Genomic DNA, 25,417 nt, shown 5'->3' with positions numbered 1-25,417 from the left:
AACTCTGAAAACTGCAATTGCGTCCCAGAAGTCAGGTTCCTGTACCTTCTCACAGCCTGCAGAGCACCAACTTTGAGTCTCAAGGACATGAATGTTTTAAATAAACATATGGCAGTAAACAGGGTGGGAGAAAATGATAGTTACAGAGTCTCCTGAGTAGTTTCAGGTTAAGAATTGTGGTCCATTTCCCCTGTGTCACCGTGTCTCTCGTATATCCAAAGTTGCTTTTTCGAACAGATATATATTTTGTAGGGTAAGGAAGGAAGGCAAGTAAGGAGGGAGGGACTGAGGGGAGGGGGAAGGAAAGAAGGAAAGAGAAGGAAAGAAAGAGAAAGGAGGAGAAGGAGGAAGGGAGGGAAAAGACTTTGGCTGAAATGAGATATCTTTCATACTCAGCAGTTTATCAGCATCAATATTCCTGAAATAGCCCCCCTATCTTCCTCCTATTCAAATTCATTTTCTAGACTTACAAGGAACTTTTTAGAGTCCTAGACAGCAGCAATCACTCCTCTCCTGTGCTCATCTTTGACGGCGCCTATGTAATCCTTCCTTGTGCCCTGGTGGTCTTGTCCACCAGGCTGTGAACTCTCTAGGCACCAGCACTGACTTTCTTTCATCTCAGAAGGGCCCTCAGAGCCTGGCACATGGTGGGTGCTCAGTAAGCATTTGTTGAATAAGTGCATTTCATATGACTGATCCCCAATCTAACTGCTTACAGGACACAGTAGCCTCCCAGAATGTGTAGACATAAAGTGAAAGTCAAAGTCACTCAGTCGTGTCTGACTCTGCAACCATCCAAGGAATTCTCCGGGCCAGAATACTGGAGTGGGTGGTTGTTCCCTTCTCCAGGGGATCTTCCCAACCCAGGGACTGAACCCAGGTCTCCCACATTGCAGGTGGATTCTTTACCAGCTGAGCCACAAGGGAAGCCCAATACATAAAGTCTTTGCCAAATGGTCACCAATTTGTTCAGGCGACAATCACTGGGCTATGAGACACTGCTTTGCGTCCCATGGCCTGATTAAATATCTGGGCCAGCTTTGCATGTGCCCCTAGTATGAGAGTAAGAACTCGTGAAATGATACTATAACCACTTGCCTGCTTATAGAATCCCAGGGAAACAGAATCTGTGCTTAGGCCAGCACAGGAGAGAGTCCTGGGTTTGTGAATAAGAAACTCAGTCCCATCCTCAAGCTTCCAAACTGCTGCCTTAAATATGCTTGCTCTGTGCCACCTGTCCCATCCTGCCAAAGGGGGAAATGGTTCCTATTTCATCTGTCTTACAGACTCTCTCTCAGTCTCATCACTCTTTAAACAGAATGCCCACTGCTTCATAAGATCCTTCTAAATGCACAACTCTGATCATACTACTCCTTAACCTTGAAAATTATCTTTGATTTCTCCCAGCCTGTTGCTCTTTTTTTCCATTTCTGTATCCATCAGTATCTAGCACAGAGCCTTCAACATTTTAGTTTGTTCTTGACTCAATTCTTAATTTCAAAACCAGATAATGGAATACATTTAAGGGGGAGGATAAACTAAATTTATTTTTATACTCCCCAACTGATGCTATTCTATGCATGAATCCACGTAATAGAATGCCATTCAACCACCAAATGTAATTTGTCTTTACATCCGCTAAAAAAAAAACCAAAAAACTCTTTTATAACAGTTTAGACTTAAAAACCAAGTTACAGATGAAATATGCAGTATGGTCCCATTTTTGTAAAAAAAAATTAAATGAGCATATGTACATGCTGAAAATGATCTAGAAATATAAATACCAAAATGTTAACAGGATTACATTTGAGTAGTGAGATAATGGGTATTTTCCTTTTCTAGAGCTTATCTGTGTTTTCCAAGGTTATACAAGTCTAATTCAAGTGTAAGTTTTTTTTTTTTTTAACTTATTTAAAATTTAAATAAATCACTAGTTTCACCATTGCCCATAGAAAATCACTGAAATTCCTGGCATGGAAGTGCCCATTCTCTGACATCAGGCTACTCACCTTTCCAACTTTATCTCTTCCCACACTCTGCTCATCATGCTCCAGCCAAACTGGGCTACTCACCTCCATTTTCTGCCTCTGCCCCACTGTTCATGGAATCTGGGATGTCCTTATCACGTGCCAAACACTAACCAACAATCTATTGCTTCGACATAAAAAGATGCAATGATATGTCATTGACTGTCAAAGACAAGTTGCATATATATGTATACATGTGTTCACATATGTGCATATACATATTATAAAATGTGTGTGCATGCACACACACACATATCCTGCTAAACATATTTATTTTGAAGCAGTACAATTGCAGGCTGGATAGAGTTTTATTTTCATCTTTAAAGGATTTTGTATAATTGGTGTAAAAAGAACTCAACAAACACCTACCCTTTGAGAGAGAGAGATTTGCATTAAAATTTTCTTTCAAGGTCTCCTTCTTGAAGCTATTCTAAAAGCTGCAAGGAATTTTTGCCTCCCTTGAACACCACAGGGATTTGAATTTCTTTTGTGGCACTGACTCTCGTCCTTTGCCTTCGCTTGTCCCCATCCCTTGTTCCCGTGCCCTCCTGCCTCCTCTCCCTCTCCCCCTCTGTATACCCACCCCCAACTTCCTCAATCTAGGGCCTTGGGAGGACAGAGGAACTGATGTGTTCTCTTCCTCATGCTGCCCAGCACAGCAGAGTAGGTTACTGAAAAAAATAAGCATGTAGTGAGTAAGATGCTTGATAGGAAAAGTATTCAGAATGATATGGAGTCTGCATTTTGGTGGGTTAAACTCATCACAAGAATAGAGAATTGGAAAAAGGTAAAAGGAGTAAAAGACGCTTGATTCTTGGAAGAAAAGTTGCAACCAACCTAGAGAGCATATTAAAAAGCAGAGACATAACTTTGCCAACAAAGGTCTGTCTAGTCAAAGCTATGGTTTTATGAGTAATCATGTATGGATGTGAGAGAAAGCTGAGCGCTGAAGAATTGATGCTTTTGAACTGGGGTGTTGGAGAAGACTCTTGAGAAGACTCCTTGGACTGCAAGGAGATCCAACCAGTCCATCCTAAAGGAAATCAGTCCCGAATATTCATTGGAAGGACTGATGCTGAAGCTGAAACTCCAATTCTTTGGCCACCTGATGCAAAGAACTGACTCCTTGGAAAAGACCCTGATGCTGGGAAAGATTGAAGGCAGGAGGAGAAGGGGACGACAGAGGATGAGATGGTTGGATGGCATCACCGACTCAATGGAGATGAGTTTGAGTAAACTCCGGGAGTTGGTGATGGAGAGGGAGGCCTGGTGTGCTGCAGTCCATGGGGTCGCAAAGAGTCGGACACGACTGAGCGACTGAACTGAACTGAACTGATTCTAGGTGGGAAGCCCACTGGGAAGTATGGGAGACATTGCAGCTATAGTTCCCCTCTTCTTAGAAGACAGGAAAACTGCACTTCCCCGCCCCATGGAAGCTTGGCATGGCCATTGGACTATTTTGACCAGTGAAATATAAGTGAAAGAATCAAGTGTCTTTTCAGGTGGAAGCATTTAAAGCACAGGGCACAGTTCTCCATGCAAGCTCCTACCTCGCTTCTGTCAGGACGGCAGCGTTATGGGATGGAAGCGTTTCCTCCACCTGGGTTCCTGAATAGCCATGGTGAGTAGTTGGCCACGCAAATATGTATCACACATGTATTATAACTGAGAAATAAGTTTTGTCATAACAAGCCACTGAAAGACTAAGGTACTGTCTGCTGCTACAGCATAATGTAGCCTCACCTAATATAGAAGGAATGTTAGAGGGGAGAGGGATTTAAACACATTTCAAGTCCCTTTCCGCCCTCAGAAAATGAATGTAGACTCTGCTATAGGCAAAACTGCTATTCTACATGCTATTTAGACACCTCATTATAAGTCACAGAGAGTCTCAAAATTCTTCTTTGTTGGAAAGTACTGCTTTCTCCTTGCACACAATATAAGCTATGCGTTCAGTGGGATGAGGTCATGTTACAGCATGAGGCTGACCACTTTGGGATCCAGGAATTGGCGGCCCAGTCATTCAGGAGTCACATAAGGGGCCACAGCTCTGGAATGGAGCAGGGACGGAAGTCTGAGAGCCTGTCTGACAGAGAGCGCCCTGTGCCCTGGGCAGGGGTGATAGAGGGACTCTGCTATTCAGAGCTGCCAGTAAAAAGCTTTAAACAAGCTAACAGACACACACATACACACACACACACACACACATCACACATACTCACTTACTACCTAGATTTTAAAACTGGCAAAGAAAGGCAGGCTAAGGCCCAGCAGGTCTAAACTTGTCCCAGAATGTGAGAAAGTAGAGATCGTGTCCCTGAAAAGCCTTACATAAGGTGCTGGAAATGCAAAATGACTTGGGCTCTTAAACTGAAATAAATTGGTTTTTGGTTCCTTATCTCCTTTGCCCAGATGTAAAGGGTCAAATCCAGGGAATCATCCAAAGTGGTGAAGAGTAGAAGCTGCTTCCAGCAACAGTGAGTGGGGCTCTCTCTATTCAGACTCTGACTTTAACTTCCAAACAGTGTCCTCTCAGAAAATACATTTCTCATGAAATGAAGGACCAATTCACTAGCTCCCTCTGTAGACTAATCCCTGCCTCGAAAAGTCACCACCTGTCTTCCCAGACCAGAGATAGCTCCACAAGAAAGTAGAACTAATAGGTCTAATCACTTAATTCTGATTGAGTGAATTCTGCCTTCCCACAATAAAATGAGAATAAAAATAACCTGGAATATCAGAGTCTGAATGTCCACATTTCATTAACCTGGGAAGAAAAATTAGGAAGTAAAAACCTCAAAGTGTGTGGTCCCAAGTGCTGATACAAAGCTAGCTGGCTCTTGTAGAGCTCCAGTCTCTAGTGTGTTTTGAGAAGTTCTAAAGGGATGTATCTCATAGCTTTGTCCATGAGCCATCCCTGTCATCAGGGCTGGCTGAGCCAATGACAGCCAGCTCCAAGTGCTGCCCCAGGGACAGTGAGAATGGGATTTTCCTCACCAGGTTTTCAGGGCCAATTCCCTCCAGTCAAAAAACGTTACAAGGTCACATTCACCCCTAATAAGGCATCTGAGTCCAAAGTATTACAGAGTTCAGTAGAGAAACTTTTGCAATTTATGCCCAGAGACTTTCTTGGCTCTAGGATGCCCACATACCTCAAGAGTGGTTGATCTGAGCAGCTTCAGTATCATGGGCCTGGAATTCATCATTTCTTAGGGGTGGGAGAGGGGCTGCTAATGGTTAGGTCTCAGCACTAGTCCAATAAGCCAGCATATGGCATAGTACGTTACTAAATACTTCCACAATTTGATATTCACAAAAGCCCTGTGAAATAAAACATACATCATTATCTCCATTTTCACAACTAGGAAACCAAGGCAAAGAAGAAAACTACGCTAAACAATGATTTGCTTAAGCTCATAGAGCTAGAAAGTGGAACTACCTAGACTGGACCCCCAGGTCTCTGACTTCAAGCCAGGTGTACCAGAGACAGTGCTGTGTGCTGGAAAGCATGCTACCGTGAAGTCACACTTCCTGTGGACCCTTGGCTCTGAGACTTAGTAGCTGTGCGATCATGGGTGAGTTACTTAATTCTTATACACTTCAGTTCCCTCATCAGTAGAGTAAGAATAGCAACACAAGTCATCTCATAGGTATTTGTGAGGATTAAATGAGAAAAATACATGCAAAGCACATAGAAGTCAGCCTGTCCCATCAGGAAGCAAGAGAAAGAGTTAACTATTATTAAAACATTACTAACATTATTTTTATATATTACCATGACACACAATGCTTTTTCATTATTGAAAAGAGCCTGGTATGGCTACAAACAATTTTTACTCTGTAACTATAGTAACTTCTGTTTAGGAAAATCTTTCAAGTGCTCATAAGAGTACCCGATATGGAAACAGTATACCGCAATATACTACGGCCAGTCCCCCGTTTTTATCAGTCTGTTAAGGGAATCTGTGAAGTTGTTTTGAAATGATAGTAGAAGGATGGAAGGACTAGATGAAGGGGATTATGAGGTACAAACTTCCAGTTATAAAATATTACCAAGTCATGGAGATGTAATGTACAGAAGAGGGACTATAGTCAACAATATTGTAATAACTTCATATGGTGACGGAACGTGACCAGGCTTACCGTGGCGATCATTTTGTGATGTGTATGAGATCCGAATCACTGTGTCATACACCTGAATCTATTATGATAGTGTATCTCAATTATACTTCAATAAAAAGGAAAAAAATTAGAAACCTTAAAAAAAAAATAGTCCAGCCCCAAGAGAAGTCATATGAGAATATGATAAGAAAGCTTCAGGACCAGAATTCATTGAGTGGGCTCTTTTTTGATTGATGGTGTAATGAAAGTAACGAGAACCAAATCATTTCCTAACCAGCCCTATCCCTTTGTACTAAAATCATTATATTATAGCTATTTCTACTTTTGGCCAAAATTTGTTGATTTGAAATGTTTTTATTTCATCTTCATTTTCAAACTAATTGCTTTATGGAAATGCAATTCACCTTTTTAAACTGTACAATTCAGTGGGTTTTGGTATATTCACAGAATTGCGCAGCTGGCACCATTATCTAATTTCTAAACTTTTTCATTACCCCAAAAAGAAACCTCATATCCATTGGCATCACAACCCTACTCCACTCCCCCTTAGTCCCTAGAAACAGCTGTGTTTTATGTCCCTGCGGTTTTACCTATTCTGAGTGTTTCCAGACATTATATTTGAAATGTTATGAAGATAATTTGAAGTTTAGGATATTAGCATCCTCTGAGAAGTATTTATATTTGCTTCTGGAAGGGGATTGGCAATCCCACATTAATTTAATCCAATCATAGAATGAGGTGATTCAAAGTTGATTTTCTGCCCCTGTTAAGGGATTACCATGGGTTACCATGACCCCTAGAGGGTAGCACTTGGGGGGTCTCAGCTGGAAGTTTGGCCAGGAGGTTCTAGGGGGCCTCCTTCATCAGCAGACTAGGAGCATGTCCTGGAGTTCCCCCCATCCTGTGAATTTGTGGCAAGTTGAGCACATCTGTCTCCCAATCTTCCATCAACTTTTTTTATAATTGGAGTTTAGTGGCTTTACAATGTTGTGTTAGTTTCTGCTGTACAGCAAAGTGAATCAGCCATACATATACATAGATTCCCTCTTTGTCACCACAGAGCATTGAGCAGAGCTCTGTGCTATACAGTAGGTTCTCTTTAGTTACCTGTTTTATACACAGCAGTGTATATATGTCGATCCCAGTCTCCCGGTTTATCCCACCCATTTCCCCACTTGGGGTCCATACGTTTGTTCTCTATGTCTCTATCTCTATTTCCACTTTGCAAATGGGTTCATCTGTACCTCATCAACTTTTCTAAAGTTAGATGACCTTCACCAAGGAAAGGGCTTCCCTCATAGCTCAGTCAATAAAGAAGCTACCTGCAGTGCAGGAGACCCAGGTTCTATTCCTGGGTTAGGAAGATCCCTTGGAGAAGGAAATGGCAACCCACTCCAGTATTGTTGCCCAGAGAATCCCATGGACAGAGGAGCCTGGTGGGCTACAGTCCATGGGGTCACAAGAGTCGGACATGCCTGAGTGACTGAACCACTACCACCATCAGGGAAAAGCAGTCCCCAGTGCTGAGCTCATTTCATTGGATTTCCCTCTCCCAAATCTCGGCCCTGGAATTTTGCCTGTCTTGTTATCTCTTCAAAACCTTCAGTTTGGGGGAGAGGAGGTGGTGGTGGTTTTTTTTTAAGTTTCCTGATTTTTGCAACTTTTCTTGAATTCTTCTCATTGTGTTAGTCATTCAGTCATGCCCAACTCTTTGCAACCCCATGGACTGCAGCCCATCAGGCTCCTCTGTTCATGAGATTTTCCAGGCAAGGATACTGGAGTGAGTTGTCATTTCCTTCTCCAGGGGATCTTCCCAACCCAGGGATCAAACCCAGGTCTCCTGCATTGCAGGCAGATTCTTTACCAACTGAGCTACAAGGGAAGCCACACGTCTAAAAGCCAGTAGCAATTTTCTCCTTCAGGCAGAACAGACAAAGAGGAAGATTCTTCCACATATTCACCAGCTCCTCAACAGCTTCAGAAAAACCACCGTCTTCTGCCACTGGCAGGAGAGACACACCTACTAGGCATGTCTGTGAAGATCGAAAAAGATAACCCAGGCAAAGTGCTTAGTGAATTTTGTAGTAATCATGTTTCCCGCTTTGTTCCAGCCTCGGTAAAGCTCAGAGCTGAATTTTGATCCTTCTAGCGAGTTATGACTCAGAACCTCATGACATGTCCTTTGCAGAATAATCTTAGCTCAGCATCATGTTATTATCTGTGTTCTGTTTCGTCTAGCTTCCTTAAATCTTGTTGCATTACATGTATTCTCATAAGTCACTCTCGATCACTTTGATAGAAAGTGGGACATAAATAAGTAAATAACATACATTAAATAAGAGTGTTTTGAACTGCTATATGCTATACGTGTGACAGAACATTGATATTAGCACAGGCGGAACCACTTCCCTGGGGTAGCAGGACTTCAAGGTCCTTTGTCTTTTTGGGCTACTTGTTGACATCCCCACTAATCCTTCACAGTCTAACTCAAGGATCCCTCCTTCAGAAAGCCTTCCCTCATCTTTCTACATGGAGATCTTTCCTTGTCATTAAGTCTTATATTGCTGGCAATGACTTGTCCTCACAATCTCACTCTCTTTAAATGCCTCTAACCTGCACAAAAGCTTCCCTGGTACTTCAGTGGTAATGAATCCTCCTGCCAACGTTCAATCCCTGATCTGGGACGATCTGAAGAAGGAAATGGCAACCCACCCCAGTATTCTTGCCTGGGAAAGTCCATGGACAGAGGAGCCTGGTGGGCTACATACAGTCCATGGGGGACTTAGTGACTTAGTGACTAAACAGCAACAGCAATCTCCAGAAGGCCTAGAAAGAGAAATTACCTCAAATTGAACTGTTTTTGAAGAATTTTACTGATACACAATTGGCATGCAATAAACTGCACATATTTAAAATGTACAGCTTGATAAGTTCTGGCATATGTATACAACTGGAAATCATCACCAAGATGATGAACATATTCATCATAGTTTAACCATTCACTTGCTGGTAGACATTTAGTTGTTTCAAATTTGGGGCTAATAAAAATAAAAATAAACCTTTCATAAAATGTTTATGTGCAAGTCTTTTCATGAACATATGTTTTCTTTTCTCTTGGGTAAATACCTAGGAGTGGAATAACTGGGTCATATGGCAGCTGTTTCTTCAGTTTTTTGAGAAATTGCCAAACTATTTTCAAAGTGGTTGTATCATTTTACATTCCCAACAGACCATATGAGTTTTGAGTTTCTCCACACCTTCCCCTAGCACCTGATATGGTCAATTTTTCTTTTAGCCGTTCTAATAAGTATGATGTGGTATCTCACTGTGGTTTTAATTTGTATTTACTTAATGAAAGACAATGTTAAGCATCTTTTCATGTGCTTCTTTTTTACATATATTTATCTTCTTTCATGTCTGTTCAAATTTTGTGCTCAGTTTTTAATTGGGTTGCTTCCTTATAATTGAGTTTTGAGTATTCTCTATATTTTTTGGTCACACATTATTATATACAGGGATTTGCAAATATTCACTCCCAGACTATGGGCTGTCTTTTCATTTTCTTCAGTTCAGTTCACTTCAGTCGCTCAGTCGTGTCCGACTCTTCACGACCCCATGAATCAAAGCACGCCAGGCCTCCCTGTCCATCACCATCTCCTGGAGTTCACTCAGACTCACGTCCATTGAGTCCATGATGCCATCCAGCCATCTCATCTTGGGTCGTCCCCTTCTCCTCCTGCCCCCAATCTCTCCCAGCATCAGAGTCTTTTCCGATGAGTCAACTCTTCACATGAGGTGGCCAAAGTACTGGAGCTTCAGCTTCAGCATCATTCCTTCCAAAGAAATCCCAGGGCTGATCTCCTTCAGAATGGACTGGTTGGATCTCCTTGCAGTCCAAGGGACTCTCAAGAGTCTTCTCCAATACCACAGTTCAAAAGCATCAATTATTCAGCACTCAGCCTTCTTCACAGTCCAAATCTCACATCCATACATGACCACAGAAAAAACCATAGCCTTGACTAGACGGACCTTAGTCGGCAAAGTAATGTCTCTGCTTTTGAATATACTAAAGGGCAGACGTGTTTAATGAAGTCTAACCTGCCAATTTGGCATTTTATAGATTCTGCTTTTGGTTTTGTATCTAGGAAATCTTTGGCTAACTCAAAGTTATGAAGGTTTTTCCCTCAGGTTTTCTCTGAGAAGTTTTATAATTGTAGATTGTACATTTAGATTGATGATCCATTTTGAGTTAACTTGTATATGTAAAGTATAGGTCCAAGTTGATTTTTTTCTATACAATATCCAATTATTTTAACATCATTTCTTGAAAGATCATTCTATCTCCACTAAATTGCCTCTGCACTATTGTTGAAAATCAGATGTGTAGGTCTCTTTCTGGACTTTCCATTCTACACTCTATTCATCTATTTTTATACCAGAACCACACTCTCTTGATTGCCATAGCTTTATATGTCTTCAAATCTAATAATATTAATCCTCCAATTTTGTTTTCATTTGTTTTGTTTATTGCATTTTAATATGATTTTAAAGTGAACTTGTCAGTTTCTACCTTTAAAAAAAGGCCACTGAAATTTTTATACTGATTGCACTGAATATATAGATCAATTTGGGGAGAATTAGCATCTTAATAATTATCAAGACCTAAGAATATGGTATATCTCTCCATTATTTATTTTTAAATATTTAAATATTTCTTTATTTGCTTGTGCCAGGTCTCTTAGTTGTGGCACAGGGAATCTTCGATCTTCCTTGCAGCATGTGGGATCCAGTGATCCATCCCAGGTATCCTGCACTGGGTGTGTGGACCATCAGGGAAATTCCTCCATTATTTAGATAATCTTTCATTTCGCCAGCAATGATTTACAGTTTTCAGCATAGAGCTCTTTTACATCTTCTTTTTTTTTCCCAGAAGTCAAAGGTTTTTATTGTCCTACAAACACTTATGAAAAGAGACCTGGTTGAGAAAATATACAAAACATTTAACAGTTTCATCTCCAGAGAGCACTGAAGTCTTGACAGGAGAAATGGGAGCCCTCCTCTTCAGGGCTCAGGACTGAGAATGGTTAATATGTGAAATGACCAGTAAAAATATGCAAAAGTGAGAGGGAAAAGGAAAATAATGCTGCATTGCTCAAAGCAGAGGGGGACGGAATTTTAGAACAAAGAGGAGGCTGGGTGCACAAGTGCCAGATGGCTCTTCCTCTCCTTCCCCCAGGTATCTTCCAAAACAGCCCTGAGCTGGAAAGCAGGGAGCCCTAGCCCCTCAGCAGGACCTACACCCCGCTCCCTCCTCACTGCTCATCTCGCCCAGCTGCCAGTAGACAGGATGAAAAGAGAACTGCTCCACCCCAAGCTGTTCCTCTGTGACTGTGGCTTCGGGGATCTTCCTTGAGCTCCTGCCCTTCCTGCCCAGACTCCTTCCTTCTTTGGTTCCACTGGGAAATTTATTGTGCTTGACAGACTCATCCCACCCCTCAAACTCAGGCTCCCTCTGGTGGCTGAAGGCACTGTCATGAGTCCTGGAGAGATCCCCAGGACAACCACCGTCCCTGGGCTCTGGATGAGAGGGTGGGGGGCGCCATTTCTGGTCACATTCCCTCCCTCCATCCTCAGCTCAGGCCTGGGAGTCAGCACTGACGAGGAAGTGTTTGGCAAGGAGCCTTTCAGGACTCTCCCAGCTGTGCAGACATCCCTGAACCCACAGCCCATCCCTACCCCAACACCCGGCCAGGCCTGGTCCTTCTGGCCAATCCTTCTCCTTTGGCTGCCAGTCAGGACCCCGGTCACCTGACCTCATGAGGGTCACAGAACCATCTTGGGGCGCCCCCCCCACCCCCCCCCCCACCCCCCCCAGGCCTGAGAGGTCGGCGGACATGGTGGCCTTGAGACATCACAGCTGCGGCACGGGGAGGTAAGCAGGGCTGGAGAGAAACAGGGACACACGTCCCATCTAGGGAAAGGTGTCCAAAGCACGAGCTAAGTGAGGGGAAGGAGAGCCAGGGAGCGGCCTCCAGAGAAAATGAGAGAGGGTAGGGGCGAGCCTGGAGGCCAGGGCGTGTTTCACACCACCCTCACCCTGGCGTCTCCGCACCCAGGAGCTCTCAAAATGGCGGGTGGCCGTTGCTGTTGTTGGCCCCCGTTTGTACTTCCGCTTCCGGGTGACCCGGCACCACTGCCGGTAGGTGTCTTTCCCGCTGCAAACAGGTGGGAGGCGAAGGAGGCCGAGGCCTCTTGTCGCTGACGTGCTCCGTGACCACCATCTCCTCCGGGGTGATGTGTGTCTGTGGGAGGTAGGTGCCCCTCTGCACGTCCTCACCAGAAACTCCCAGAAGTTGCGAGGGGGCAGCAGGTTGCTGGTGTTGAACAATGAAGTGGCTCCTGTCTAGGGAGAAAGTCATGATAGACAGTGAGCCCTTGCTGGAATCGCGGAGGATGTCCCCAAACCAGGGCACAAGCACGTTGATGCCCCCACGGTTCCTCTCCTCCAGTTAGATCTTCCGTCCTCCTCCAGCTCCATGCGAGTGCGGACCTGGGAGGACAGGGAGGCCTCCTAGAAGACCCCACAGGGGAAGAAATTGCCTCGGGCCAGCTGAATGAGAAAGAAGGATCTGTAGATGTGGACGGAAGGGAACACCAGGCCCATGAGCGGCAGGTCCATGCCCATGGACAGAGCCCCCGCGTCTTGTAGGGATGGTGAGGGGCCCCTCCTCCCAAGGGCTTCTCCTCAGCCAGGGTCAGCAGGATCTCAGCGCCCGGGGCGGACACCAGGGCGGAGACCAAGGCCGAAGCCTTGTCAGTCTTGCCGGCCTTGATGAGGGCCACCACGGGTTGGAAGCGGATCTTCACCACAGCTGCGTGGGCCGTGCGTCCGCCCTGCGCCCTCTGTTGGCAGCCACTCTCCTCTCAGCCCCTATCTGTACTACAGCTCTCTGAAGGCAGGGAAAGTTTGGTCCCCTTCTACATCTTTTGTTCTTGATTTATCCTCAAGGATTTCCTACTTTTTGATGCTATTGTAAATAGTATTTTTTTTAATTCAAGTTCCAATTGATTGTTGCTGGTATATGGAAATACAACTGATCTTACCTTGTTTCCTGCTATCAAACAAAACTTTCTTATTCTACTAGCTTGTTGTAAGTCCGTTGGATATTTCTCCCTAGATGGGCCTGTCATCTATGCATAAAGGCTGACTTCATTTCCAATCTGGGTTATTTTTATTTCTTCTTTAACTGAATTGAGATGTAGTGGTCCTGGAAGTACAGGGACCTGAGCTTTAATGTCAACTCTGCCATAACTCTCTGTGTAACCTTAGGCAAGTTACTTTCCTCTCTGAACCCCGGCTACCCTATAAAGTGATCTGTAAGTCCTCTCCCACCTCTAATGTTCAAAGAATGTACTCTGAAAGGTATTAGCACTCTCGTTGTAATCCACAGCTTTCTGCCTCCAGGCCTCTGAGTCCTGCCTTCTTCCTGTTAAGCAACTGACTCATTGTGCTCCTGACAGCTGGGCTGAACCAGACAGAGTGTCACCTGCTCTCCCAATCTTCCAGTGAATCAGGAGTGGCTCTATTAGTTCATTCTTCTACCAATTGTTGTTCTGCTGCCTCCTGTTGGCAAGGCCCAATCTGCAGTGTGGGTTATCTATTTTCTAGCAAAAGCCAAGGCTGTTAATTCATGAAAAAATTGACTGAGGGCCACAAACATAGAAAAAGCAGTTTCTCTTTTTTTTTTTTTTAACTTTTAAAGACACATTCCATTCGCCTGCTTTTGAATTTAGTCCTCATCAATAATGTAATTTTGTACTCTGCTGAGATAAGGTAGGCTTTTTTAACATAGTCCTGTCCTGCAGGAACTTAACAGACCTGCAGGGGAATGGTCCATTCATTCTCCATCTGTATGGAAGAGAAACAGTCAGACAAAGTTACACTGGACCATGTTGGAGAAGACCTGAGTCCTTGAAAATAAGAAGTTGGGGAAATCCCAGGGCATGGTAGAAATGAAACGTTCAGCAGACTTTTTTATTCTTTGAGTTACCCTGCAGCTGGATCTCATTCCTAGCTTTAGAAGACGCTCTGCCTTCTGAGCCAACCCCTCCATCAGAGGGAAGCCTTGTCCAGTTTCACTGACATCACCTGGATATTTCCAATTGATAGGTTCACCTCAAATTCTGAATCCAAAGCTGGTGACACAGGAACCATACAAACCCCTTCCAGTCATGAAGGCAGCAGCAGCTAGATCTGATCTTCTGAGACAGATTTAGCACATCCAGTTTCTAGAATTCAGAATCATCTGTCCCAACTCTTTCATTTAATTTTGCAGTGTGGAGTAAATGAAGACCAACCAAAAGAGAACAAGCAAAGCTATTTATTCAGAGCTTATTCTAGAAAGAGAGTCAGCCACCATGACATGTTTCAGCAGAGACTCTAAGAGTTGGACACAACTGAGCAACTGAACAACAAAAGCCTGCAGAAGTGGGAAATCGTTACAGGAGAAAACAAGGAACTTGTCAGGTATGCCTTGACTAAAGGTTGTTGGCATGAGGGGCCATCAGTAGGCTAACTAGAAGCAGAACATCCTATGTGATTGGTTAAGGACACATTATTTGGCTTTTTCTGGTTCATGCTAGGTTAGAAACAGGGACAAAAATTGAGGAAGTTGCCAGTTTTTAATCAAGTCCTGTTTGGATCCAATGGCTACAAGAGTTATAGTTTGCCTTCATGGGCTGGTTGCTAGAGATTGTGGTCTGAGTTCATATCAATCTAACTTACAGATAGCAGACCAGCTCTGTAGGCTGCTTACTGCAGATAATGGGTTGGTTTCCTGGGCTGGGTGCTGCAGACTGTGGATCAGAGGTCTGCTTTTATACATAGTCTAGCCATTGCCCATCTTTATATGCACTCTCTCAGAAGAAACTGAGGCCCAGAGAAGTAGAGTGGTTCTAAGACTCTTAATCCAAGGTCTAAGAGCTTAAAGTAATCAGAGCTGACAGGTCAATCCTATGATTTCCAAAGGAACTTATTCTGCTTATTGAGGAGACAAGGTTCAGATGCCTAGAAAAAATGAAGTTCAATAAAGATGTTATAGAGGTAAGAGGCACCAGGAAGTTAATAGCTTGGAAGGAAGGCTTGTCACTTTCCTCTCCAGGCAGAACCACTGCTACAGCCAGAACCTCTACTGACCAAGAGCTCTCTATGTACTGGGCATTCCAACCAGCTAGCAAAGCGAAGTGGTTAAATGCCTGGTTCTCTAGACTGCTGACTCTCTTCATAGTTTGCCTTCAGAAATATTTGCTGTGAACTTGAACAAGAGATTTTACCTTTCCGGTCTTTAGTTTCCTCATCCATAAAATGGGAATAACAGCAGCTCCTATCTCATCATGCTCTTGTGTGAATTAAATGGATGGACGCCTGTAACACACTTAGAACAGTACCTGGTACTTAAGATGTGCTTGTACAAGTTAGATATGACAGTCTTGTTTATTCTTCACATCAACCCAGCCTAATAAGTGGTATAATCCTACTTTTCAGATAAAGAAACTAAGGATAATACTAAGGGTAGCTATGTCACTTGTCCAAGATAGTGAATTTCTGAGTCAGTATTCTCACTCATATCTCTATGAAGCCCAAACTTATCATTCTTCACTACTGAGCTTCTGAACACAAGATGCCACTGTTGGGAAAGAAGTGGTGTATAGAGTGGGAAGCCATATAGGGCTGTGGTATCAGGGTGTCTGTGTTCAACTCTTTGTTCTGCCCTTACACAAATTACTTATCACCTTTGAACACGTTTTCACTTGCAAACTGGTATTAATAACCTATCTCACAGGTTTAAGGATTAAATAAGACAGTGTTTTAAGGATGAAATAAGATAATGTATGTGAAGGTTCCAGTACAGTGACTGGCACATAAGTACTTAATACATGACAGCAATGATTTTAATTGTTTAATTTTAATTTAATGAATTGAAAGCGACAATTGCAAACTATTCTTTAGAGTCTGTCCCTTAAAAGCCCACCTTCATGTCCCCAAACTGACTTGACTCTCCACTGCTGTATTCCCCATTGTTGGCACTGTGATAGGTCAAGCGGAGACCAGAAAAATCACTTAGAGGAGGAAATGGGTCCTGCAGCGGAGAGGAATAGACAGGTAAGGAGTGGTCACATGGTAACATGGAATTCCAAAAGACCAAGGCTTCCCATGGCCGAGACTTTCAGAAGAATCAGAAATGCTTCTCAGGAAACAAATGGAGGAACTTCATCCTCAGCTCTGTAGGTCAACCTGAGACATGCCCGTCTGAAAGACTCAAACTTGGCAGATAAAACTAGCCTCCTCTTTGCCATCAGGTATCTCTTGGAGGTCGTAGTGTTAGTCACTCAGTTATGTCCAACTGTTTGGAGCCCACCAGGCTCCTCCATCCATGGGATTCTCCAGGCAGGAATACTGGAGTGGTTTGCAATTTCCTTCTCCAAGGGATCTTCCTGACCCAGGAATTGAACCTGGGTCTCCAACACTGCAGGCAGACTCTACCATCTGAGCTACCAGGGAAGCCCTCTCTTGGAGATATTGGTTCTCATTTTACACTGAGTTCAGTGAAGTCTCCTTCTCAACTATTCCTTGAGAGCCAAAGCTGAGTTGTTTGTCAGACTGGTCAGGGAAACCAGGGGAGGGGCAACAAGAAATTCTGATAGAAGGGTGATCATAATGAGGAAAATAAAAGCAGAAAATGCCCTGTTTTAAAAGAATATAAAGAACCATTTCTTCCATCACCCTGAAACATTGATGTTATCAACTTGTTTTCCAGAAGAAGAAATTAAATTCCAAGAAGGTTAAGTTTTACATCCCAAACCACTCAGGTACTGAGAGGTGAATCATGATTTGAATCCAATAAAAAAAGATGTAGAAAAAACATACCTAAATATTTCAGACTTATTATCTGTGGGTGATAAGATTATGAGTGATTTTAATTTTCTTTTCTATACTTCTTTGTATTTTCCTAATTTTCTCCACTGGGTAGTTGTCACTTAATAATGAGAAAAAATAAAGTTCTTTAAGTTTCATCAGGGCCTGGGATAAGGGCTGGGAGCAGAGACAGCAAAGAAAGCTCACTACAGAAGCATTAGTCTGCTATTTCTGAAGCTGGGCAAGGTAAACTGCTAAGCTGAGATGCAGCTCAGAATGAGCTGGAGAGGGAGGAGGCAAGCAGCCCAGGCCAAAGTTTTGGCTCCTTCGAGCCCAGGGAAGCTCAGCATGAAAGGGGCTGGACCGAGAACACCAACTTAGTAGTTGGTTCCAAACACAAAGACTTGATCCAAGAACAACCTAGACTGTGGGGCTGGCCAGAATCCAAAATGGAAGGGCCTTCAAAGAGGGCACACGCAGCTCCCTAGACAGGACACTTTGCACCTATGTGTTCTTAACCCTTATAATAGAACCTCCTGCCTATTGTAATTTGTGTTGCAATTAAGACCTCTGACACAAAAGTATGAGAGCCTGAAATGAGGGGGAAAGCAGGGGCACAGAGAAGACGGCTCAGTGCCAAGGAGGAAGAAGCAGGGAGGGCTGATGCCCCTTATCCCCACACAGCCCCTTTATGTGGAGGAATCAGAGCTGTGGGTGAATTAGGAGACAGAATGGGGGTGCATTTGGCAGCGGAGAGAAGGCCTAGGTTCCCACAGGCAACTTCCTGCCCCAAAGGAGTAAGAGGTCCCTAGGTCATAGGAGACTCAAGCTCATCCCTTTAGAAACCCATCCCACTCAAGCTCAATCCCAGTGGAAACCATTGTTTCCACTCCTGAAGCATTCTCAAACTCCAAGCAGATATTATACAAAGAAAACTTTATTTGTAAAAAATATCCTGGCCACATAGGTTTCCATAGCTGGAAGACACAAGTCTGGGGTCTAGGAGTTGAATGCAGTGGTCAGTAATTTTAACACAAGCCTGTAATTTTACATCAAAATTCCTTCTTCCACAACCCACACTTAGTAGCCATTAGTTCAGTTTTAAATATCTCACAGAACACTGGTGGTCAGTAAACATGTCCTTAATTTAATAAAATTCTAGCCACTCCTCTAGAATTTAGAGAGTTTGTTCACTCTATGAAAAACCTGCTCTAGTCAGCTTATAAATATAATCTCTGAATTGTTTTTAAAAAGTCTCATTTTCAAATATAAAAATAAATAAGTTAAATAGAAATAAATAAATAAATACATTAATAAATACAACCAACAGTAGAAAAGATCTTACTAAAATCTTATAAAACCATGATCCAGATTAAGAGTTCAGTTCTGTTTAGTCACTCTGACTAAACAGTCCCGTCCGACTCTCTGCGAGCCCATGGACTGCAGCACGCCAGGCTTCCCTGTCTATCATCGACTCCCTGAGCTTGCTCAAACTCATGTCCATCAAGCCAGTGATGCCATCCAGCCATCTCATTCTCTGCCGTTCCCTTCTCCTTCCTGCCTTCAGTCTTTCCCAGCATCAGGGTCTTTTCCAATGAGTCAGTTCGTCCCATCAGGTGGCCAAAGTACTGGAGTTTCAGCTTCAGGATCAGTCCTTCCAATGAGTATTCAGAACTGATCTATTCCTATATATTCCTTATCTATTCCTTTGGAATAGACTGGTTGCATCTCCTTGCAGTCCAAAGGACTTTCAAAAGTCTTCTCCAACACCACAGTTCAAAAGCATCAATTCTTCAATGCTCAGCTTTCTTAATAGTCCAACTCTCACATCCATACATGACTACTGGAAAAGCCATAGCTTTGACTATGTAGACCTTTGTTGGCAAAGTAATGTCTCTGCTTTTTAATATGCTGTCTAGGTTGGTCATAGCTTTTCTTCCAAGAAGTAAGTGTCTTTTAATTTCAAGGCTGCAGTCACCATCTGCAGTGATTTTGCTAAGTCGCTTCAGTCATGTCTGACTCTGTGCAACCTCATAGACGGCAGCCCACCAGGCTCTGCCATCCCTGGGATTCTCCAGGCAAGAACACTGGAGTGGGTTGCCATTTCCTTCTCCAATGCATGAAAGTGAAAAGTGAGAGTGAAGTCGCTCAGTCGTGTCCCACTCTTAGCGACCCCATGGACAGCAGCCCACCAGGCTTCTCCGTCCTTGGGATTTTCCAGGCAAGGGTACTGGAGCAGGGTGCCATTGCAGTGATTTTGGAGCCCCAGAACTAAAGTCTCTTGCTGTTTCCATTGTTTCCCATCTATTTGCCATGAAGTGATGGCACTGGATGCCGTGATCTTAGTTTTCTGAATGTTGAATTTTAAGCCAATGTTTTCACTCACTTCTTTCACTTTCATCAAGAGGCTCTTTAGTTCTTCTTCACTTTTTGCCATAAGAGTGGTGTCATCTGCATATCTGAGGTTATTGATATTTCTCCCAGCAATCTTGATTCCAGCTGTGGTTCAGCCAGCCTGGCATTTCACATGATAAACTCTGCAAATAAGTTAAATAAACAGGATGACAATATACAACCTTGACATACTTCTTTCGTATTTGGAACCAGTCTGTTGTTCCATGTCCAGTTCTAACTGTTGCTTCTTGGCCTGCATACAGATTTCTCAAGAGGCAGGTAAGGTGGTCTGGTATTCCCATCTCTTTAAGAATTTTCCACAGTTTGTTGTGATCCACAGGGTCAAAGGCTTTAGCGTAGTCAATAAAGCAGAAGTAGATGTTTCTCTGAAACTCTCTTGCTTTTTCGATGATCCAGAGGATGTTGACAATTTGATATATGGTTCCTCTGCCTTTACTAAATCCAGCTTGAACATCTGGAAGTTCTTGATTCATGTACTGTTGAAGACTGGCTTGGAGAATTTTGCGCATTACTTTGCTAACGTGAGAAGAAAGCAATTGTGCAGTAGTTTGAACATTCTCTGGCATTGTGTTTCTTTAATTAAGAGTAGAAACACTAATAGCCACAATAAGGAAACAAATAATAAATAAATAATGGACATGGTGACCAGCACTAAATTACACAACAAACAGACAGCGGTTCAGGGTCATGCTTCCATGGGTCCTGAGGGCTGAGCCCAGAATACTCTCAGCAGCATCACTTTCATCCTAGTCCACCTCTTCCATCCATCGCAAGAGAATGTCTAGCTCCCCCAAAGCCTTCACCGCCGCTGCCTGAGGTGGAAGCTGGAAGACACAAAGTAAAGAGGTGAGCAACTCATAAAGAGACAACGTGGGCTCCAAGTTTAATCCTCTCCTTTCACTGGTAGGTCTGTCAGGGATTATAAATGGAGCATATTTTCAAAATGAAGAGCTTGAAAGACATTATGGAACCTCAAGATCTCACAAGAGGGAAAATCAGGGAGTCTAGTCACACTAGCAGAGAAGGCAATGGCAACCCATTCCAGTACCCTTGCCTGGAAAATGCCATGGACGGCAGAGCCTGGTGGGCTGCCGTCTATGGGGGTCGCTAAAAGTCGGACATGACTGAAGCGACTTAGCAGCAGCAGCAGCAGTCACACTAGTCTTACATAGGAAAACTAAGGCCCAGAAGAGTAGCAGAATTGGGACTACAACCCAAGCTTCTTGAAATACAAAGAGTAAAGCTGCTTTTAAAAGAAAGATATGTGTTTCTGTGTGTGCGTGTGTTTGTGTGTTTAGGGATTGCCTACTGTGCATCCTCCCACTGAACAAATATTTACTGTGCTAAGCACTGGACTGGCTAGGGATTCAGGGATAAATGACACCATCACTACCCACAGGGAATTTACAGTCATGTAAAGGAGACAAGCAGAAGCAGGCAATTAAAATGCCGTGTGGTGAATAACTGCCGGGGTCCCCTCAGGACAACAGAGAGACACTGAAGTCTCAGAGAAGTAGCCAGTGCCTTCCCGGAAGTGATGCCTAGGCTGCGTCTTAAAGGATGAGCAGAGCGTGAGGCAAGCGAACTCCAGTCTTCCTGACAGAGGTGCGAAGGCTTTGAGGTGAGAAAGAGCATGGCAACGGCATGTGTGAAATGGCGAATGCCTGTTTTTGAAGGCATGTATATGTGTGTGAAGGCTTCCCCGGTGGCCCAGCAGTAAAGATTCTGCCTGCAATGCAGGAGACACAGGAGATGAGGGTTCCATCCCTGGGTCAGAAAGACCCCCTGGAGGAGGGCTTGGCAACCCACTCAGGTATCCTTGCCTGGAGAATCCCGTGGACAGAGGAGCCTGGCGGGCTGCAGTCCACGGGGTTGCAAAGAGTCGGACACGACTGAAGCGACTTAGCATGCACACGTATGTGTGTGAATGTGGAAAACTAATGCCTCTTATCTGTGCAACTGAAAGGTCCAGATGTCTCGGGTGACTTGATGGAATCACAGCTATCCCTTCTTGATTCCTAGAGTGTCTTCCAGAGACAGCACCCTTCTAAAGCCTGCAGATGGATAGTCTACATGCGCTCAGAGGGCCACTAACCTGAGGGCTATAGGATTTCTTTGAGTATGAATATCCATCCCACCCATCTATGATCTCAGTTCTAAAAACACACTCATCCCAACCAAGGCCAAAATTGCATATACCTCTTCAAAATGACTCAGAATCTGGCTGTATTTCTCCTTTGCTTCTTCCCCACAAGGGCATGACATATGGGCATGCTGAAAAGAATACCAAAGAATGAGAGATGTTATTAAAGATTGCAATTTTCTGCCATTGACATGAGGTAGATAGGAGTTCTGCTCTTTCCACCTATAGAAATCTTTTCATATCTCTTTATTTGGGATAACTAAAGTGCACATCAGCTAGAAAAGGAAGCCAGCGTTTTAGGCTCAAATATAGAGCTCATTGCTTCTGTTCAGAAACAGGCAGCATTGAAGGAGTTTGTGAGCGCCATATCCCTTCCGGCCTGCACCCCTGTTCTAATCTAGTTCCCTCCCAGAGAGCATCATGGGAAGAGCAAATTGGATTCTGAGGTCCTATCTTGAGATTGAATCTGGTGGTCTGCTAATTAGCTGCCTGGACTCAGGATGAAACATCATAGGATGTTCATAGGATGATCATAGGATCATCATAGGATAACCCACAGAAGAACCATAATTTCATTCATATATAATGATGATTATCAGTGACATCAAAGAGCCAGCACTTTATAGTTCTTTAGACATTTTGCATAGAACATGTATCCAAAAGTCAATATAACTGAGTTCTTATTACCTAGTCACATAGCTCAACACAGATTATTTTAGAACTCTCGAACTCAGTTTTTCCATCCATTAAATGGGTCTAAGATGAGCCTGATTGCTAAGTTATGTGCTGAGGTGGATCCTTTTACCCAAGACCCATACTCACACAGAGCCGGAGGTCCTTCTTGATGGTGAGAAGAGAGTTGGCAAGACGGCTGACCTTCCGAAAGATATGGTGGTCAGGGGGTTGATAGTTTTTGAATACCCTGTCCAGGTAAAGTCTCAGTATATGATGAAGGAGGCAGCACTGATCTGCAGGCTACAAAGAAGACTGGTGTGTTGGTAAGGGCAGGGTGTCCAGGGACAAGGTCAATGAAGATGTCCCCAACTCATATTTCCTCCCAGAATTCATATGGACCAAACACATACCTTTGTGCCTTGCAAAAACTGAGTCTTCCTCAAGATTCTGATGTCAATGATTTCATCTTTGGCTTGCTAAACAGAAAAGGGCAAGGTAAGAAAGTACAAGTCAGTGACTCCCGCCAGGATCCTAGACATCAAGATCTCCCATCCACTCCATGCCATGGCCCAGTGGGCAGAGTCCCTCTCCAAAAACACTTTTACATTATGAACTATAGATATTTCCTGGGAACATATCCTCCTGGTAAGGAGCCCCCAACCTGCTTCTTTTTGTAACCACCCTGCTGGAGGACAGATGAAAACAAGTAGAAAAGTGGGGAGGCAGTCACAAGATGAAGGGTAGGGTGCCTCCCTCACATACCACACTGTCCCGAATCTCTGAAAATCCACTTCGAATTCCCTGAAGATTAGTGGTGATCACACAGCTTCCCAAATGCAGTGTTTTCAGCCCAGCAGAAGGTGTCCAGAAGAGATAAAACACAGAAAGAAGACAGAGGGGAAGACCAGAACCTCTCATCTTGTGCCAGAATCTGGAGACCACAGGAGCTAAGAATTCAAAGGGAAAAGCGTGACTTACCGATTTCCCCATCCCATCCCTTAATAAGCCAATGCCACCACTGAGGACTTCTCTCTCCCATCCCCCATGCCCCTTGAGAAACTGAATAGCTTCATCTGACTTCAGATGGTCTGGCCCATTCATTCAACTTACTAAGACTGTGAGCCTCCCAGAAGAGACGCCTTCAGGTGCCTGCTCAGAGCCTGCTTATGGGTTGGTGCTACAGGTCCTGGTTCCTTTATTTTGTTCCCCTCCCAGCCCCATCATCATTGCCCAGCAGGTAAAGCCTGGGGCAGCAGGCACTTGCAGTGAGTAGACATAGGATGACATCTCAGGGATAATGTCAAAACTTGTTTTGGCGAATTGACGTATATAGTCATTTCCAGAACGCCAGTGTAACTCACCCTTCTCCTCCCCTTAGATCTACAGAGGAACTGGGGGAAAACAACCACATAGAAGCTGTTGCTGAGCCACCAAAAGCATTTGAGGGAAATTGTCTGGATTGTTATGGCCATCCTCAGGGCAGAGAAATTTAGCTCTACTGGACATTTGTCTGAGATCAAGTTGATTGTTTGGGGATGGTAGATTTATTTCAGCCTAGAAGCCAGGTAGAAAGTCAATGATTTCATAATAATCCCACCAGGGAAAGACAAGTTCTGATGGGCAATCAGCCTAATTCCACCTAACACATCTCCGCCCTCCCAGGGTGGCTGGACTCCACCGTGCCCTCTGTAGGAAGACTGTAGTCAGGCACACCTGGGGCTAATCCAAGAGTATAAGCTTTCCTAACCTTGTAACTCAGGTTCAAGATCAAGAAAGCGTTCCCAAGAGAAAGAGGGAAAAGGCGGCAAGGAACTCATTTCTTCTTGGGGTGAAGCTTGCTCTGGGCATTTTATAGTACTTGCTGAGTGTTAAGATAAAATAATAATGGGCTGAGATTAGGAGGAGTAGAGTGAAACACTCATCTCAGGCACAAAACTTGAGGGGGCAAAAGTCTCTTTAATCAAGATAAAGAATGTTTTAATGCAGTAGCAAAATTAATGAAAAAAAATCCATGGTGAACAAAGATCGACAATTTAAATAAAGACAGAATCTGACAGTGCCATGCCGAGCCATGTTGGAATCCAGGACAACAGGGAAAATGAGTACTAATACCTGTCTGTGCCGTGCTTCGTCTCAGGCACGTCTGACTCTTTGCAACCCGATGGACTGTAGCTCACTAGGCTCCTCTGTCCATGGGGATTCTCCAGGCAAGAATACTGCAGTGGGTTGCCATGCCCTCCTCCAGGGCATCTTTCCAACCCAGGGATCAAACCGGGGCCTCCTGCATCACAGGCAGATTCTTTACTGACGGAGCCACCAGTGAAGCTCAAGAATACTGGAGGAGGTATAGCCTACCCCATCTCCAGGGGATCTTCCCGACCCAGGAATTGAACTGGGGTCTCCTGCATTGCAGACGAATTCTTTACCAGCTGAGCTAAACAGGGAAGCATTCATATCTATCTATATATGATCTATCGAGCCATTTATATACATTTATCATCCATCTATATCTATCTATGTATCTATATCTGTAAATATGTTTCTGTGTATCAATGGTGATTAATTTTTCCCAGAAATATATGATGAAAATATCAGTGATGAGTTTCTTCCCTTAAAATCAGAAAAGTAAAATTATAATAAATTGTGTTTGGGACATAAATAACATATTTAAGCTTAAAAATAATGTGAGTTGTAATACAATTACTTTTCAAATTTTCAATAATTTTCCACTACCTTAATATCTTGAAAAAATAACATACACAAAATAAAAAAAGCATATGTATAGGGGTGTACATCTTTCCCCTTTACATTAGGCTCCAGTGTGGCTTGGCACAGCACTAATAATCATTACTGCTTACTGATATTCTCCTATGTGCCAAGCAATAGGCTTGGTATAATTTACTTCACGTTCACTTGGGATACTGCCACATACAGGAAAAGGGGATAAACTAAACCCCAAAGTATCAATGAGAACTCTGGGTTAGAAACAGTCCAAATGTGTGCTCTACAAATCTCCATCGATGTAGGTTATCCCAGTTTTCCCAAGACATGGGCGTCCAGGGCATCGGGCTTTCACTGGAAATGTCACAGGTAAACCTGGGACTCTCCATCTATGTGACC

General features: G+C 43.6%; 1 protein-coding gene and 1 pseudogene across 1 annotated transcript; both read right to left on the bottom strand.

Annotated features, from left to right (window-relative positions):
• On the bottom strand, positions 11,462-12,834 carry LOC102184643 (annotated as a pseudogene).
• IL20 (interleukin 20) lies at positions 19,999-23,226 on the bottom strand. The gene is made up of 5 exons (XM_005690444.2): positions 23,060-23,226; positions 22,708-22,773; positions 22,445-22,597; positions 21,679-21,753; positions 19,999-20,303 (listed from the first exon to the last, which is right to left on the bottom strand). Exons 1-5 carry the CDS (start codon positions 23,213-23,215, stop codon positions 20,226-20,228), a joined length of 528 nt encoding a protein of 175 aa, XP_005690501.1. The 5' UTR covers positions 23,216-23,226; the 3' UTR covers positions 19,999-20,225.

The sequence above is a fragment of the Capra hircus genome, chromosome 16 (genome assembly GCF_001704415.2).
Source record: "Capra hircus breed San Clemente chromosome 16, ASM170441v1, whole genome shotgun sequence".
NCBI classification, from domain to species: Eukaryota; Metazoa; Chordata; class Mammalia; order Artiodactyla; family Bovidae; genus Capra; species Capra hircus.
This window is presented reverse-complemented; position numbering and strand designations above follow the sequence as displayed.